General features: G+C 41.2%; 1 protein-coding gene across 1 annotated transcript; it reads right to left on the minus strand.

Annotated features, from left to right (window-relative positions):
- Positions 1-707: 707 nt before the first annotated feature.
- LOC137146375 (L-amino-acid oxidase-like) lies at positions 708-13,951 on the minus strand. Its single transcript, XM_067537632.1, has 7 exons — positions 13,939-13,951; positions 7,831-8,054; positions 6,724-6,830; positions 5,007-5,208; positions 3,951-4,004; positions 2,956-3,089; positions 708-1,521 (listed from the first exon to the last, which is right to left on the minus strand). The coding sequence occupies exons 1-7, from the start codon at positions 13,949-13,951 to the stop codon at positions 708-710; spliced, it is 1,548 nt and encodes a 515-aa protein (XP_067393733.1).
- Between the last annotated feature and the right edge of the window lie 3,125 nt (positions 13,952-17,076).

Here is a 17,076-nt window from a genome sequence, read left to right on the forward strand (position 1 = left end):
ATAAATATTAGTTTAATTAATAAGCATTGGCTTTAAGCATATATTTGGGCACACACAGCATTTCACCAATGGACAGATTGTGTCATTGAGACGCAGACCTGAACGGGGTGGGGTGCAAAAACTGCCTTCCAGGAGGAGCCCCAAGAGACATTTTTTCCACAGGGATCTCTGGGGGAGTGCAGAGACTTTGCCACAAATTTGGATACCAAGACATAAACTGTTCTATGCAGTCATCCACTTCTGCCCCTCCAGCCCTTTGGGGAGTGCTGGGGTGGCTGGCTCCAGAAGTGGAAGACAGAACAATCACAGTTTCCATGCAGCCTAGACATGAGGTTAGAATGTGGTTCAGGGAAATAAGAGGGAGTAGGAACCCCCTTTAAATTGCAAGATGGGACACCCAGACCTAGGACTAACTTGAGGCTACTTGCTCACTTGTTACCTTCCTAGAGCATGTGGGGTGAGGGGACTGGGCACAGCTTTGACTTCTGCCTCTGGGAGCTGAACAGTGACTGAGGCAGCTCAAGCAGTGTGAGTATCAGTCCAACGCTGGTGCAGGCAGCTTATGTACCACCCCTTCAGGGCTGAACGTAAAGTAACAATCTCGTAGTGTGTGGCGATTAGCGGTGCAATTTCTAATTCCCAAGTGATAGCAGGTGCATTTGTCCCTTCCCCAAACACCCTTATCATTATTACAATTATTCAGCTGATTAAAGTTCATTTTCCTGCAGCTCATGTGGCTGCTGCCCGGGTGATGCATTAATAACAGCATGGATGTTCCTTGCTGCTCTCAAAGCAGATTTCATAGCGGTGTCGATCCAAGCATGAGGCTGGGCTGTGAGTTCTCCTGAAAAATGGATCCTCCCTTCATTCTGAAACAGAGCCTTGGAGTAGTCGACAAATTGGTACTGCGTGAATGAAACATATGAGCCCATGGAATATTTGTCCAGGCCCCATTTCTTGATCACATATTTATCGCAGACCCTCTGGACATAATCTTTGGGCACTTGGTGGATTTCTGCAAGGTCCCCCAGTACCACATCTACGCACTTTTGATCACTAAGAGGAATGAAGAATTCAGCATCATCGCCCCAGGTGTAGGAAGCCAGGATCACCCCCACCCCACTGGGGAAATTATGACTGGGGTAGTAGACAAATCTGGATGGGAGATCAGTGATTGACCTTCCACCATGGATTCCATCCTTCTCCCAAAACTTTTTAGTACAGGCCAAAGCAATCTTAACGTCCTTTGTGTAGTGAATGGAGCGCAGGGCATGGGTCTTGATAGCGGAAAGAGGTGGTGAAAATTTAATGAGCCGTGCGGCTTTTGCTGTGGCTGTGACAAGGACATAGTCGGCCGTCACAGATAAGAGGGTCGATGTGTTTGAGCTATGGTAAAACACTCTGACTTTGTCACCCTTGGTTAGTATCTTCACTACTGTGGAGTGAAATTTAACTCCCCCTTGAATATACTGATAGAAAGCATCAGAAAGCCGATCGAATCCCCCAGTGATCTCATCATAACTGAAAGAAAGTGAGAAAAATAGATTATGGTAAAACATGACATCCTCTGACAAAAGTTATCTGAATGAATTTCACAAGATGAATAATTATGAGGACAGCTGTAAAGACCTGCATGGCTGAAGACATAAACTACCCCCAGTGATGGTCCAACTTTAGCTCCTTTTATTACAGTAAAGCACCAGGTTTGTCATAGTTAACGTTAGAACCAGCTCTTTGATTAACGCTCGACTCTTCCGAATGCTCCAGAATCCTCATGGTTACTCAGATTGCCTTGAGATTAGGTGTATCTCATGGGGTTGTGGGTAGGATTAGCAATCCTAATTTGGGGTCATTTGACCAAAGGGTTCCCGAGATACAACAGAGCACTGCCCCAATATGCCCCTAATACATACATTCTTGAGTTAGTTACTGAATTCCATAGGAACTCACCCAGTTAGAAACCATGGATTTTTTTTCAGTAATGGCTGGCTCACCCTGTGAGAAGGGACCCCTGTCTTTCAAAGCTAGTGAAGAATTGTAATAAACGCATATCCTTCTAAGACCAGCAGTGCCTTTGTGAAAGAAGGCAACTCACTGCATTGATAGAAGGGATAATAGATGGATGAGACAGGATGAGGTTACAGATGTACTGAAAAATGAATGGTTAGATGGACAGATCCTACCATAGGCACATGTTCTTCTAAATATAAAGCATAAACACAAAAGAATGGCCATACTGGGTGAGACCAATGGTCCATCTAACCCAGCATCCTGTCTTCTGACAGTAGGGAAGGAACCAGTAGGGAAGGATGTATCCTGTCTTCAGAGGGAAGGAACAGACCAGATAATCATCAAATGATCCATCCCCTGTTGCCCATTCCCAGTTTCTGGCAAACAAAGCGATAGGACAATTTAGAGCATGGTTTTGCATCCCTGCCTATCCTGGCTAATAGCCATTGATCCTCCAGGAACTTATCTGGTTCTTTTTTTAAACCCTGTTATAGTCTTGGCTTTCACAACATCCCCCGGCAAAGAGTTCCACAGGTTGACTCTGCGTTGTGTGAAGAAATACTTCCACATTCCACATTGTTCATTTTAAACATGCTGTCTATTAATTTCATTTCGTGACCCCCTAGTTCTTGTGTTATCAGAAGGAGTAAATAACACTTTCCTTATTTACTTTCTCCGCACTGGACAAGCTATTATAGAACTCTATCATATCCCCCTTAGTCATCTCTTTTCAAAGCTGAAAAGTCCCAGTCTTATTAATCTCTCCTAATACGGAAGCTGTTCCATACCCCTAATAATTTTGGTTGTCCTTTTCTGTACCTTTTCCTATACCAGTATATCTTTTTTGAGATGGTATGACCAGATCTGCATGCAGTATTCAAGATGTGGGCGTACCACGGATTTATAAAGAGGCAATATGATAAATAAAGATTAATTTCTACTCACCTCTTGTCAGCAAAGGTAACATGGGCCATGACCGAGTGAAGAAATGACATGTAGTGTCTACCATCTTCATTCAGCAAATCACCGATCATGTCAATGGCTCCTCTACTTAAATTTCCTTCTTTAATCAAATACTCCTGGTTGGGGAAGAGCGGAGAGGGTCGAAGGTGCACACATATTATATCCCCATTGAGAAATGACAGCCAAAGAGATACTTCATTTCAGATGAGCACAGAAATTTTTCAATATGCATGAGGGATGGGCCGGTGTCAAACCTGTCCACTCCCCTCCTGGGTGATTTGTCTGCTTCCTCGTTTCCAATCACTGAAGTATGGCTGATGCTCACTTTAAAGACACAATCCCTCATCCCTTTCGATTCACAGGATGAAATCCTGATCCCAGTGAAGTCAACGGGAGCTTTACCAATGACTTCAATAAGCACAGGATTTCACCAATAGCATCTATACTACAGTTTAATTTGCTTTGATTAGAGAACCACGGTCCAGGCAACACCTACTATAAGGTAAAAGTAACAGTGGAAGGAGATGGAGGAAGTCTAGCTCATTCAAATAACTGTGGATGAGGATACAAAACTGGATGTCAGCTGGGCGGAGGGGAAGAGATGTTAAATCCATTACACAGGAGTGGAGGAGGGTTATGTCTTCACTCCACAAACACTGGACAGATGGGAGTGCAGAGACTGTGTGTTTTCTCCAGGTGATATCTTGGATAGGGAGCAGCAGATGGATCCATGGCCCTGACCCCTTCCACCTTCTACAAAGCAGAGCTGGGGGGAAGTAGGCGGTGTCCCATGAGGTGAGCATGCTGACTCTGCCCAGCCAGGATGTTTAGGAGGATTCTGTTCCATTATCTCCCACCATGGACTGTGTGCACATGGCAAGATTTATCCCATAAGGAGTTCTATTGGCTAATGTAAAGAAAGGTTTAGGAAACAAGATTGACAATTTGACAGATACTAGCATGCCAACTTCAATTACCTTGGTGGAAAAGGAGTCATATTTCTCTTTCAGCATACTGCAGTCTGTTGTCTCCTGGGTAGCAACCAAGAAAACAGTCATTTGTTTCATGATCATGACTCTGTCTTTAAAGTGTCTCCTTCTCCCCCATGCTTAAAGATAATATCCTAGTGCATATCCACAGGGGGGGCAGGAGATGAAATGACTATTCAATTAAAAGAGCTGTTAACGATATCTTTTTAATGAGGGTAGCGCAACTTTTGTTTTTCACTGTTTTTCGCTGTTACAGCTGTCCAGCTCTCTCGATAGGGGTTTTTTGAAAGCACCTTGGGTTGGGATTCACAAAGGCATTTAGGCATCTAACTCCCGTTAAAATAAATGGGCGTTAGGCTCCTCAGTCGTGTGAAAATACCAAGGCCCACATTTTTAAAGGCTGTGCTCAGTGTCGCATTGATTTAGGAGTCTAAGTCTCATTTTAAAAAGGTGGGATGGACAAAGCTATTTAAGCGCCTAACTCCTTTTGTAATCAGTAGGAGTCAGGAGCCTAAATATCTTTGTGACTCCCACCCTTAAAAATCTCACTCCCATTGATTGTCCATGGGAATCCTAAGTGCCTAAATTCCTTTTGAATATGAGATGTGAGCTTCTAAATCAGTTATATTTAAATATCGGGGCCTAGATTCACAAAGGGACTTAGTCATTGCATGCTGAGCCTTGCAATGCCTATCAGTTAGGTGCTGCGAAAAGCACTGTGATTCACAAAGTCTGAGTTACCTTATGAATGGAAGGAGGTAACACCCAAGAATGGAATCCACAAAAGCCAAGCCACCTAAATGAGCCAATGGGGAAAGCCAAGAAGAGGGGTGTGTTCTAAGCCCCACCCTACTCAGGCAGTTCATCACCTAAAACCCAAGCTCTGCCTGCTAGCTGGGGTTGAAAGGACTATTCTATTTGATTGAGAGGGTTTTGTGTATGAATGAGACAGAGGTTTAGCACCAAAATCTGGCAAATAGTCCATGCTAACTCTTAAGTGAAGATGTATATACAGTACACAAGTCCCTTCCACAACACACATACCTTATCGAGCGTCTGTTCATAAAGTTCAGTAGCAGATTTTCCCTTCTCTGTGGGATCCACAGGGTACTGCAATATATCAGGGTTTCGTTCGACATCTCCATATCTTGCCCTGATGTTGTTCACTAAATACCAGGCGTTGTCATCGGTATTGTAGAATGTGTTCAGTTTAAGTTTAAATTGCTTAATAAATTCACGCACAATCCTAGAGGAAAAGGAAAGAGGAGGAACAAAAAGAAAATTTCAAAAATGCAAAAGAATGTTATATGCTTGATATGATCCTCTAACACAAATCAAATGGCTCCTACCTATGTAAATGAATTTATTTTTAGGTACCCGACCCCATATGTATATTTCACCTGAAACCAACCATGCAACTAGAGATGTTAACTTTTTTAAATTGTGAAAACCTTTGAAATATTGATGTTATTTCAATTTTGGAGGGCTCACATCACATCCACTTTCACAAGCTTTTTAATTAAAAACAATGGGGAAAAATTTACTACAAAACCAAGTTTTCAGTAAAGGAATAACATTGATAAGCATTTCAATAACGATTTACATTTCTGATAAAATTTTAGGTAAATGTGTCATGAAAAACATTAGTTCAAAACAGAAAATGCCACTTTTCAATGAAAAATTCTTTTTGCTTGAGCAATTTGGACCATCTCTCCCAAGCACAGCCACTCCCAGAACTGTCCCATTGACTTCAATGATTACAGATGATCAAGCCCCACCCCCCAGCCCCTCCCACAGGGCCACAGCCCATCCCCGATCACCCCCCATTCCCCCCCACTGCATATGATCCCCGGATGCTGTATTACTGTGCTTTTTGAACCTTGACTATCGCTTTATTGTTTTGTGCTTAAACATTTCCTCTAATAAAAAACGTTTTACTTCTGGTAATTGTAAAATCAGACTCTACCTCACTCATTACAAGACCCAAGATAGAAAAAGCTGCCCATTCCTAAAACTCTTCATAGCAAGAAAGGTCAGAGGTACGTGTAGTAATATTACTAGTAAATATAGTTGCAGGGATGGAATTTGAGACCTAAAGAATTGCAACAAAGCCCCACTTTGGTGGAGTCACAGGCTGAGACACACTTAAAAAAAGGTGGGAGCAGCCTCGTAAGAAGAGCTGATAGGAAAAAGAGACATTCCATCCTGTGAGACATGCTGGTATTTTCATGTTTGTTTTCAACCCAGAGTGTGACGAAAGGTTCTGAACATAAATGTCAAAACAAAGACATTCCCAAATCAAAATGTTTCATTGGGGTTGGTTGATTTGAAATGTTTATCTACACCTGCCTAAGCATCCACTATGTCTTGTAGGAGTTGTGATGCTCATATCTGGTTCCCCTTTGCTTCAGGGGGAATTAATCTATCGTCAGGCCTAGGCCCTGGCTCTGGCCCCGCCATGGTGGATTAGCTACATGGGCTGGTTTAGGACAGAGCCATTACTTAACCCACTCTGTGCTTCTGCCACCCACTCCCAGCCCCCCCAAAGAGGGTAACAGCTCTGTGAATATTTCTCTCCTTCCTACAGATAAACTGATGATTCAATATAGTGCTGGTAGTTCACGTAAGGGGGGCAATTTAACTATTCAAATATGAGCCTCTAAAGATTTTTTCCCTAGGTATTATCATAAAAATCTTTAAAATGGCATTTCCACTATTCTGAACATGGTTGGTGGTTCATGAGGGTGAATTGTACCATTACCTGTGATGTTTTGGAAGACGCATGGGTCCCAGATCTATGTACCAATCTCGTTCTCGATGGGTTATGATGCGCCCCCCCACACGGCCACTAGCTTCCAGAATCAGGACCTAGGAACATGGAACACAGGCCATCATTTTCAATCCCTTGTTGGTACATTTCTTTCTTGAATGATAAAGGTTGATTTAGCCCATGTCCTTTTTACTGCAAATGGTCATCACAGAAAGAAAATTAATATTTTATAAAAGCAATTTTGGACAGTATGTAAGCACTCCATCTTTGATTCAGGAAAGCAAGTAAGCATACGCCAAACTTGAATTTGAACTCCATATGATTTAAGCATGTGCTTAAAATTAAGTATGTGCTCAAGCACCCTTTCTAAACAGAGATGTATTCCTGAACAGGGACGTCAAGAATCAGATTCTAATATGGAAGTTTTTACAGTAATAATAGCCTTTCCCATGTATTGTAAATACCAGATTTTCAATCAGAAAATGTTCAGTACAACAACTAAACACTTAAAGTATAAATGCATAAGCAATCTCTGTTGACTTTTCCAGCCTTGGGGGCTGCAGTTCTTGCGTGGTCTCAAGAGGGAAAGTAGTGGATGTGTAGGCAGTGGATAAAGATAGTGGACTTCTGTCTTTCCCAAGGCCTACTGGAGAGCCAAGATAGTAGCACCTTCTATGGAAAAACAAACCAAACCAAAAAGACAAGGTTGCAAATGAAGGTTGTTATGGGAGGGCTAATATTGGTTTTCACACATAGAGAATTTTGTTAGAAATACGCAAACGGTGACAGGGTTAGGGTGAAGTGTTTGAGTCTTTTGGAACATTTCCTTAATTAATCTTCATAAAATATAGTGATTGGAGGGAGTTTTTTTTCTTCAGGTTATGTTATTATTACTCTAACAAGTTTAACTTTAAGTCAATTAACTTTTTGTCCGGAAATGAAAAAAAAAATATTCTGCAATCTTTCTTAGATCACTCAGCTTGCTTAAATTCACCTTCTTTGGTTCTTCTACATTGCTTACTCTGTGAAAAAGAAATAATGAGACTATTTCAAAATCTCCCTGGCCTTTCTCTGGCTCCTCTCAGCCAATAGAATTACCTCGCAACCAGCATCTCTCAACAGTTTGGCAGCCGTGAGTCCACTTATTCCTGCCCCAACGATCACCACCTTCTCTGATTGACACTTTTTTTCCAATCCGTTTTTGACAATATCCAAGAGTTCTTCATAGTCTGGGTCATCAAAGCATTGTTCCCACTGCTTCCATTTGCTAGGGAGACCCTCCAAGCTGGGGATGGCCACGAAGAGGAAGAGCTGAAGAAGTACTAGAGACAGATATACAAAGAAAACAAATGACACAAACAGTGAAGGCAACTCTTTCTCGGAGAACATGCAGCTCAGTAACATCACTGACATGATGCACCAGAGGTCTGGGAAGAAGCTAAGACCCTCAAATGTAGAACTCAGTTATATTATGATCAAATGCAGTGAGTGTATAAGCTAAGGGAAGGGAAGTTAATACTCAACTCTAACAGTTGATGCACTCTTCTAAACCAAAATATCATATGGTCCATTCAAAGCATTTTCTGCATTGAGGGTCCTGGCCTTCACAGATACATTTAAATGTTTGCATACCCATAGGGAACTAATGATTTGGGGAATGACTGGGGGAACAGTGCAGGACAAATTAATGTGCAGTGGATGATGCAACCCGTAATAAGGTCTTCAAGATTTGGCCTCCTGGACTGAATGGAGGAACGTAACCAGGGTCTTCTTCCTGGCATTTAAAAACTCAGTGCTTCTTTTCCTTTCCAAGATTCAAGACAATTTCTTGGTTTGTTTTTCAGCTTATACATCCTGATTCCCCCTCTCACAGAGCATAAAGGAGCTCCCACTCCTGCCGGGCACAACTATTTAAGTGTCAGACAGAGAACAATGTGGTTCATCACATAACCAGTTCCCATACCAGTTACAGCTTTAAAAGATCAAATCAACAATCTGAATCTTATTGTACAGTTTGGAGCAACCTTATCAGCACCTACACCACTTTTCCTTCCCATGCTAGTGTAGACAGCATTGTAGGGCAAAAAGGGGCTGATGGTCATACACCAGAGATCTCTGACTGTCCCTGTGGGCCACTGGCTGCTGAAATAAATATATCTTGCAAGACATGGCACGATATATCTTGACTTTTGTCAGGCTTTTGACACAATCCCATATGACAGTCTCATAAAAAAAACAAAACTAGAGAAACATGGTCTAGGTGAAATTAATATAAGGTGGGTGCAGACCTGGTTGGAAAACTGTACTCAAAGTGTAGTTATCAATGGTTTCCTGTCAAAATGGGAGGATATATCAAGCAGAATCCCACCAAAGGTCTATGTTTGGTACAGTACTATATGATATTTTCATCAGTGATTTGGATGATGGAGTAGAGACTATGCTTATGAAATTTACGGGTGACATCAAACTGGGAGGGGTTGCAAGCACTATGGAGGACTGGATTGGGAATAGAAAATGATCTTGGTAAATTGGAGAAGTGGTCTGTCAACAGAAAGAATTCAATAAAGAAAAGTGAAAAGTACTATACTTAGGAAGGAAAAATCAAATGTACAAATACAAACCAGGGAATGACTAGCTAGGTAACAACACTGCAGAACAGGATCACAAACTGAATATGAGTCAACTATATGAAAAAGCAAACGTCATTTTGTATTAACAAGAGTGTCGGATGTATGACATGGGAGGCGATTGTTCTGCTCTGCTTGGCAATGGTGAGGCCTCACCTGGAGTATTGTGAGCCGTTTTGGTCACCACATTTTAAGAAAGATTTGGATGAATGCAAGAGAGTCCAGAGCAGAGCAACAAGAATGATAAGAGGTTAAGAGAACATGAGCTATGAGGAAAGACTGAAAGAACTAGGCATATTTATTCTAGAGGAGAGAAGGCCGAGGGGAACATAGTAATAGTCTTCAAACATGTAAAAAGATTGTTATAAAGAAGATGATCAGTTGTTCTCATGTTCATTGAGAAAAGGACAAGAAATAATCAGCTTGATTGGTCACAACAGAGATTTAGGTTAGATATTAAGGAAAACTTTCTAACTGTAAGTATTGTTAAGCCTTGGAATACGTTACCAAGGAAAGTTGTTGAATCCCCATCACAGGAGGCTGTTAAGAACATATTGGACAAACAACCATCAGGGCTTGTCTAAATATACTTAGCCCTGTCTCAGCACAGAGGAGATGGACTTGAGGTCCCTTCCAGTTCTGCCATTCTATAATTCTATGATAAAGCAGAATATGTCTGAGTCTCCTTTTGGGTTTCTTTGGCAGTCGGCAATTCTGAACCCCCTTTAACTTACACCAGAGGCTGGTCTGGCAGACAGAGATCCCCCAGATCAGAGAGGCAAAAAGCTACTTTTTCTCACATCCCTACCAAGCTGCATTTAGTCCAAGCTTCAATTCAGTCCAAGAACTGAACCACTGAAGAGATGGGGGGGAGGGTATCTTCTATGTCTGGGGACATAGTTAGGGCTCCATTTATAGTACAAAATAGATCCATGTTACAAGTACGTCTGGGAATAAATCTGTTACAACTTAATTCCCATTATGGTAGGAACTGTCCTGTAGACACAGCCTTGAAGGTTGGGAGGAGGAATTCAATTTCCTAGAACCTTTCTTCTGAACTGAAATATAATTTAAAAAATGGAAAGTTTAATTTTTTTGTGGTGATGAAAGAATAAAACACCCTTTTCAATTTTCCTTGAAACCCAGTCTTGCCTGCCCTTTAAATACTCAACTCTGGGTGAGGATGGAGCCATACATCTCAGAATGACTGAGAGTAACCTGAGTGCAGCACCCATCCAACCCTTTGAACCCAGGAATTGTTAAGGCCCCCCACAGCTAGAAACACACTTACGTAATGTATTTCCAACAGCAGTGTGAGAACACAGAGCGAAACCAGGAAGAGCTGGATTGGAGGCACTGAACATTGTGTGTCACATTTGAGGTCAACTGCACCTGTATTTCCCCTTCTTCTACTCCTTCCCCTTCCCCACGCATAGGCTTTCAGCTTCCCAGCCATCACCTCTTTTGGGTGGATATCTGCATCTCCCTCTTTCCTGACTCAGGTATTTCCAGGCTGCACAGCTGCCTGCCTACACTGGGAATTCCCTAGCAAGTCAGACTACCTCCGTAAGCCTGCTCTGTTTTCTCCTCAGAAGTTATAAACAGCATAATGGTCCACTTGGATAAGTTACCACATAGCTCTTTCTAATCAAGTCATTTATCCTCAAGGTGAAAGCATTACAGAGAAAACACCTTGAAAACAATAAAAGAACCTACACGCATGCTGGTAAGCTTTCCAGAGACCACTCTAACTCCAACAAGGGCAGGGGAACAGTGCTTCAAACCAAGGGGGCTTTCTGTGATCACAAAAGCTGTTCCTCAGAACAAAGAACCCTCATTAAAAGGTTAGTCCCTCCTTTATACACCCAGATCTTTGATCTGGGAATAGGTAATTTGCAGGAAATGCTTTTCTCCTCAGGGCTTAGCTTCAAAAGGCTGGGTACTTGTCCAACTGGAGCTGTTACATTTGCATACTCCTTCCCCTCTGGATTTCCTGGGAAGCTCCCTCAACTTTAAAAATTCCCATTGTTTCAAATAGTCCTTTGAAATGCATAACACTTACCAGGCTTTCATTAGCCATTTCTCCTCCCTAGAAATGTTCCACACAATCACTCAATAACACATAAACATTTGCATTTTTAATACAATGAACTCCTAAAATATTGAAGCTTAATTCAATAAGGTTTAACTTAATTCCTTAAAGCTTGTCCTGGATATTGCAGGAAATTGCCATATCAGTCACACTATGTTCTTCTTACTCTGAAATTATGAACATCCTTTTTCTTATCTTTTGAACAGCAAAATCTCAGAGTTATGAACACCTCGGGAATGGAGGTTGTTCGTAACTCAGTAATGTTTGTAACTCTGAACAAAACATTACGTTTGTTCTTTCAAAAGTTTACAGATGAACATTGACTTAATCCAGCTTTCAAACTTTACCATGCAGAAGAAAAATTCTGCTTTTAACCTCCTTAATTTTAATTAAACAAGCCCAGAAACCATCTCCTTACCTTGTCAAATCTTTTTTTTTTTTTTTTAAATCTTTGCCCTCTTTTTAGTAGTTTACGTTTAACACAATACTCTACGTATTTACTTTTTTTTTTTTTTTTTGGGTCATCTCTGCTGTTGCCTGATTGTGTACTTCCAGTTCCAAACCAGGGGTATGGTTGACCGGTCAGTTCATAACTCTAGTTTTCATAACTCTGAGGTTCTACTGTTTGTGATAGGCCAGGACTGATATGGAGATGATTGGGGTGGAGAAAGAAATTCCTGTGCCAGATATATATTGGCTATTTATTACACTGCAGAACTAGAGATGTTCCCTGTAGGATAATTTCCCCAGATCTGAACACAAGGAGAGATTATTTTGCAGGGGTTATATCCAGCAAGCAGCAGTGCTTGCCTCCAGAGCCCAGCTGGGAACATAAAAACAATCTGGCATGGAATTCATGCTGGTGGAGAAGATGGTCCTACACACCACATGAGTTCCCTGTTCACTTGCTCCTGGGGTTGGTGTGGAGACCTCTTCACCATAGGGTATTCCTGAAGGAAGAGACATAAGGATGTGTGGGTCGGGAATGGTCACCATAATTTCATTTTTGCTTTATTGACGTATTTGAAATTAGTTTCCGTCAAGTGGAAGCACCTATCCGGAGAAGAAAGGGAAAAAAAATACCACGGCTATGTCTGACTGCTAAACATCCAGCAGCAATCCTTGATCTAAGCAAACACCTGCAATTTCTTTGATTATTATTTTTGCCAGCCATATCCAGCCCAACTCTGTTGTGGGTGGTGACATAAAGCAGAACAATTCCTATGTTTGCTTCCCCCAGCCTACCAATATTATTTCTTTCTTCTCTGTAATGAACCTCAAGCAACTAATCCTCATAAATATCCTGATCTCCCACAAGCATTTCACTGCATTATCAATGGCTTAATGAGATGGTGATACAGAAGACATTATCATCAGCCTGCTGAATACAATGCAGTCCTTACTAGTCCTTTATGTTCCCCTTCTCTTCTGTAACCAGACATCATAAGTCACTCATTCTCACAGGCTAATCATCTCCTCCAACTAAGTCTATAGAAATACTCTCACTCAAACTGTAGATCTGGCATCAGCCCATCCCAAGCTTCATGTCACCAAGTCAGACATCATGGATGATGGAGGAGCAACAGAAGAAGCCAGTTGACTGCTAGAAGGGAAGGCTTTGCAAGATAAAAATTTCCCAGTGCAGAAATAAAGTGAATTAGAACTAGACAGAAAATTGTATTTTCCTTTTTTTTTGGTGATTTGTTTGGGGTTTTTTTGTAATGGACTGTTTTCATTCCTCCCCCCCCCCCCCCCCAAATACTCATGGAAATGTTCTGTTTTACTGACCAAAACTCAGTCTAACAAGTTAAAAACCTTGAAAATTAATCATTTTTCAGTTTTTCTAAAATAATTCAATTTCTGAAAACAAACAAAAAGCCCACAACAAATCAGCATTCAGTTTTTATTAAAAATGACTTTTTAAACAAATAAAAACATTCCATGGAAAATTTTGTTTGGAAAGCAAATCAATTTTTCCCTGAATCATTCTTCATAGGATACATTTTCATCAGCTGCAAAATTAATTTAGATTTCCACATTCAAATTCTTAACTCCTTCCCCTCCATCAGTCAAAATCAAATCTAAAATAACTGCTCCCCCCACCCATCCAGTTACTTCCTCCATCTTCTAAAAATAAAAGTGGTTCTCAGATTATTCTCTGTGTAAAAACCTTGGACAGAGCAGTGCTATTACACCAGTCTCCCATAATAAAATAGATTTTGCTGTGTAATTGAGGCCAAGTGCAACCAAAAATAGGCCATTAGCGCTGTTATCCACCAAATTCACACTGCCACACTTAAAGAGAAGTAAGGAATAATGGGAGAAAAATGACTGAAAGAGAGAGAGAGAGAGAGACCATAATAAGAAAACGAGAAAGATGTGAAACAAGAAAGTTAATTGAATATCATTGATAAAGTAAGATGTGCCCAAAAGGACAACCTATCCCATCCCTCTGCAAAAGTTTGAAGAGAAGAAGTTTCAACTTACAGAACCTGTCCATGTTTTAACTGGAAGCTCAAGCCATCAAGTGAGCCCTCTCATTTTATACATACAACTAGACTGGCTGATAAATAGCCTCCAGGGAACTGCTAGTTCTGTGTTTAATAAAACTCGGAGATCAAAAGGCCTCCTCTTGTGATGCACTCAGCATGAGTTTGTGGGTTGAGTCAGCAAGTTCCAGGCACATGGGACTCAGGATCAAAGGATGTATGAGAGTTGGGAGGCTCTGACTTTTCAGTCATCTATCAGCTCCGTAGCCTTCCATTCTTACCTGGACAGCACCCTTTATTTCCTTTATCTCCTTATGGTCCCTCGATTCTCTGTGCTCCATATCATGCCTGCTGAATCGAATAGCGGTTTTGATACTTTATAGCCTTTTTTGTAGACATATACTTTAATCGCCATGCAAATTATTGCTTTAAGTAGTAGCATAACAAGGCCCACACTCCCCAATCTTTATCTAGGGCACAGTCCTGCAAGGTGCTCAAGGATCTCAGAACCTCAGTGGGTCAGACCTTATGATCCTGTGTAACACCCAGATCTCTAAACGTCAAACAGCTCAGGTGTCTCCATATTCCAATTTTACCATACACCTTGGTCATGGAACTGGAGCAAATACATGAAAATGACTGGGATTAGTACAAGGAATTTGCAGTACACTCAGTATCAGAGACATTTATATATGAAACAAGGTGCAAAGCCAATTTTCTGTGATGCATAATTGTTATATTCAACAGAGAAGGGAAGACGTTTGGCTGGCACTTCTACTGGGGCAGATCTAAAGTAGTTTTGGTGCCTTGTTTGAAAAGCACAACTTTTAATCTTCATTTCTTCAGTTTCACAGACTCATGGACTTTAAAGTCACAAGAGAACATCATAACCTCCTGCACATTGCAGGCACAGAACCTCACATGCCCACACCTGTAATAGACCCATAACCTCTGGCTGAGTTACTGAAGTCTAAAAAATAATGATTTAAAGACTTCAAATTACAGAGAATCCACCATTTATTCTAATTCAAACCAGGAAGTGAGCCAGGCCCCATGTGGAAGAGGAAAGTGGAAAGGAACCCCCAGGCTCTCTGCCAAACTGACCTGGAGGAAAATTTCTTCCTGACCCCAAATATGGTGTTCAGTTAGACCCTAAGCATGAGGGCTAAGCTGAGAAAGAATTCTTTATACTAACTGCGAGCCTTCCCTCTTTAGCATCCCATTTATAGCCATTGGAGATATTTGCTAATAGCAGCCAAGGATGGATCATATGCCACTATAAGCAATCTTATCGCCTCCATAAACTTATCTCAAGAGCCACAGAATGGGGGAGAGGGCGGGGGGCATGGCTCCATCACTTTTAAAAGTGGGCATTTCCAGCACTCCTGACTTATCAAGCTCAGTCTTGAAAAAAGTTAGTTTTTTGCCCCTACTACTTCCCTTGGAAGGCTGTTCTCGAACTTCACTCATCTGAGAGTTAAAAACCTTTGTCTAATTTTAGGCCTAAACTTGTTGATGGCAAGTTTATATCCATTTGTTCTTGTGTCCACATTGGCCCTTAACTTACAGAACTCCTCTCCATCCCTTGTGTTTATCAGTCTGATATTTTTATAGAGAGCAATCATTTCTCCTCTCAACTTTCATTATGTTAGGTTAAACAAGCCAAATTTCTTAAGTCTTCTCTCGTAAGGCCATCCTAGTAGCCCTTCTCTGCACCTGTTCTAATTTGAATTCATCTTTCTTAAACATGGGAGACCAGAATGGCCCACAGCATTACAGATGTAACATACAATGGAAATAACACTTCCTTTTCTCTACTGGAAGTACCTAGGATTGCATTAGCCTTTTTCATGACCACATCACATTGATGGCTCATAGTCATTTTATGATTGACTGATAGACTCAGGTCTTTCTCCTCCTCCATCACTTCCAACTGCTAAGTCTCCCACTTATAGTAAAAATTCTTGTTAGTCCCAAAGTGCTTTACACTATTAAATGTCATCCCATTTCTATTATTCCAGTTTTCAAGGTCATCCAATCTTCTTCTGTCCTTGTCCATATTGGCACTACTTCCCAACTCGGTGACATCAGCAAGTTTTATTAACACATTCCCACTTTTTGCCCCAACATCATTAAGCTAAGGTTAAATAAGATTGTTCCCAAGACTAATCCTCGAGGAACTGCACTTGTAACCTCCCTCCAGCCTGACAGTTCATCTTTCAGTATGACCAATTGCAGACTCCCCTTTATCCAACTCCTTACTCACTTTTCGATTCTAGTATTAATCCCCATCGTCTTCAAGTTAACAACTAATTTCCCATGTGTACCTGTATTAAATGCTTTCCTGAAATCAAGTTAAATTAGATCTACTGCATTTCCTTTGTCTAGAAAATCAATTATTTTCTGAAAGGAAGAGTTCAGGTCAGTCTACTATGATCTATATTTTGTAAAACTGTGTAAAACCATGTTGTATTTTCCCCAATTGCCATTTACCTTTTAAGTCTTTAATTACTCTCTCTTTCAAAAGTTGTGCTAAGACAGTTGTTCCCAAACATTTTCCCTGCATGACCAAATTTTCAAATATATTGCTTCCTGTGACCCCAGATAGCATGGAGGAAACCATTCCAAAAGAGCATCCTCCATGCAGCTTGACCTCACACACACTGTACATGCAAGGTCACGCCACATGGAGGACGCCATCTTGCTTTACAAAATGGCATCCTTTACACAGTGTGAGCTTGCCCAGGTCTGGTGTGTGCAAGGTCACGCTGCATTTTTTTAACCAAATGCATCTTCCTCACACTCAGGATTGCCGCAACCCCATCTCCTGATGGAATGACCCTCCCCCCATGGGGTTGTGACCCACAGTTTGGGAACCACTGTTCTAAGATTGTGCATACAACTGAGGTCAAACTAATTGGCCTGTAGTTTCCTGGATCGCTTTTTTAAAAAATTCTTAAATATAGTTACTATCATTTAAATTCTTCAGTCATAGGGTATGACACCAAATTTACATATTCATTAAAAATCCTTGCTATTGCACTTGCAATTTTATCTGCCAGTTCCTTTATTATTCTTGGATGGAGATTGTCACGCTGTCTGGAGCAGCCTTAGGGCAAATGGTCAGAAAACAGGG

This window comes from Emydura macquarii, unplaced genomic scaffold, assembly GCF_026122565.2.
Source record: "Emydura macquarii macquarii isolate MOO-44397 ecotype Brisbane River unplaced genomic scaffold, CSIRO-AGI_Emac_v2 contig_440, whole genome shotgun sequence".
Lineage (NCBI taxonomy): Eukaryota > Metazoa > Chordata > Testudines > Chelidae > Emydura > Emydura macquarii.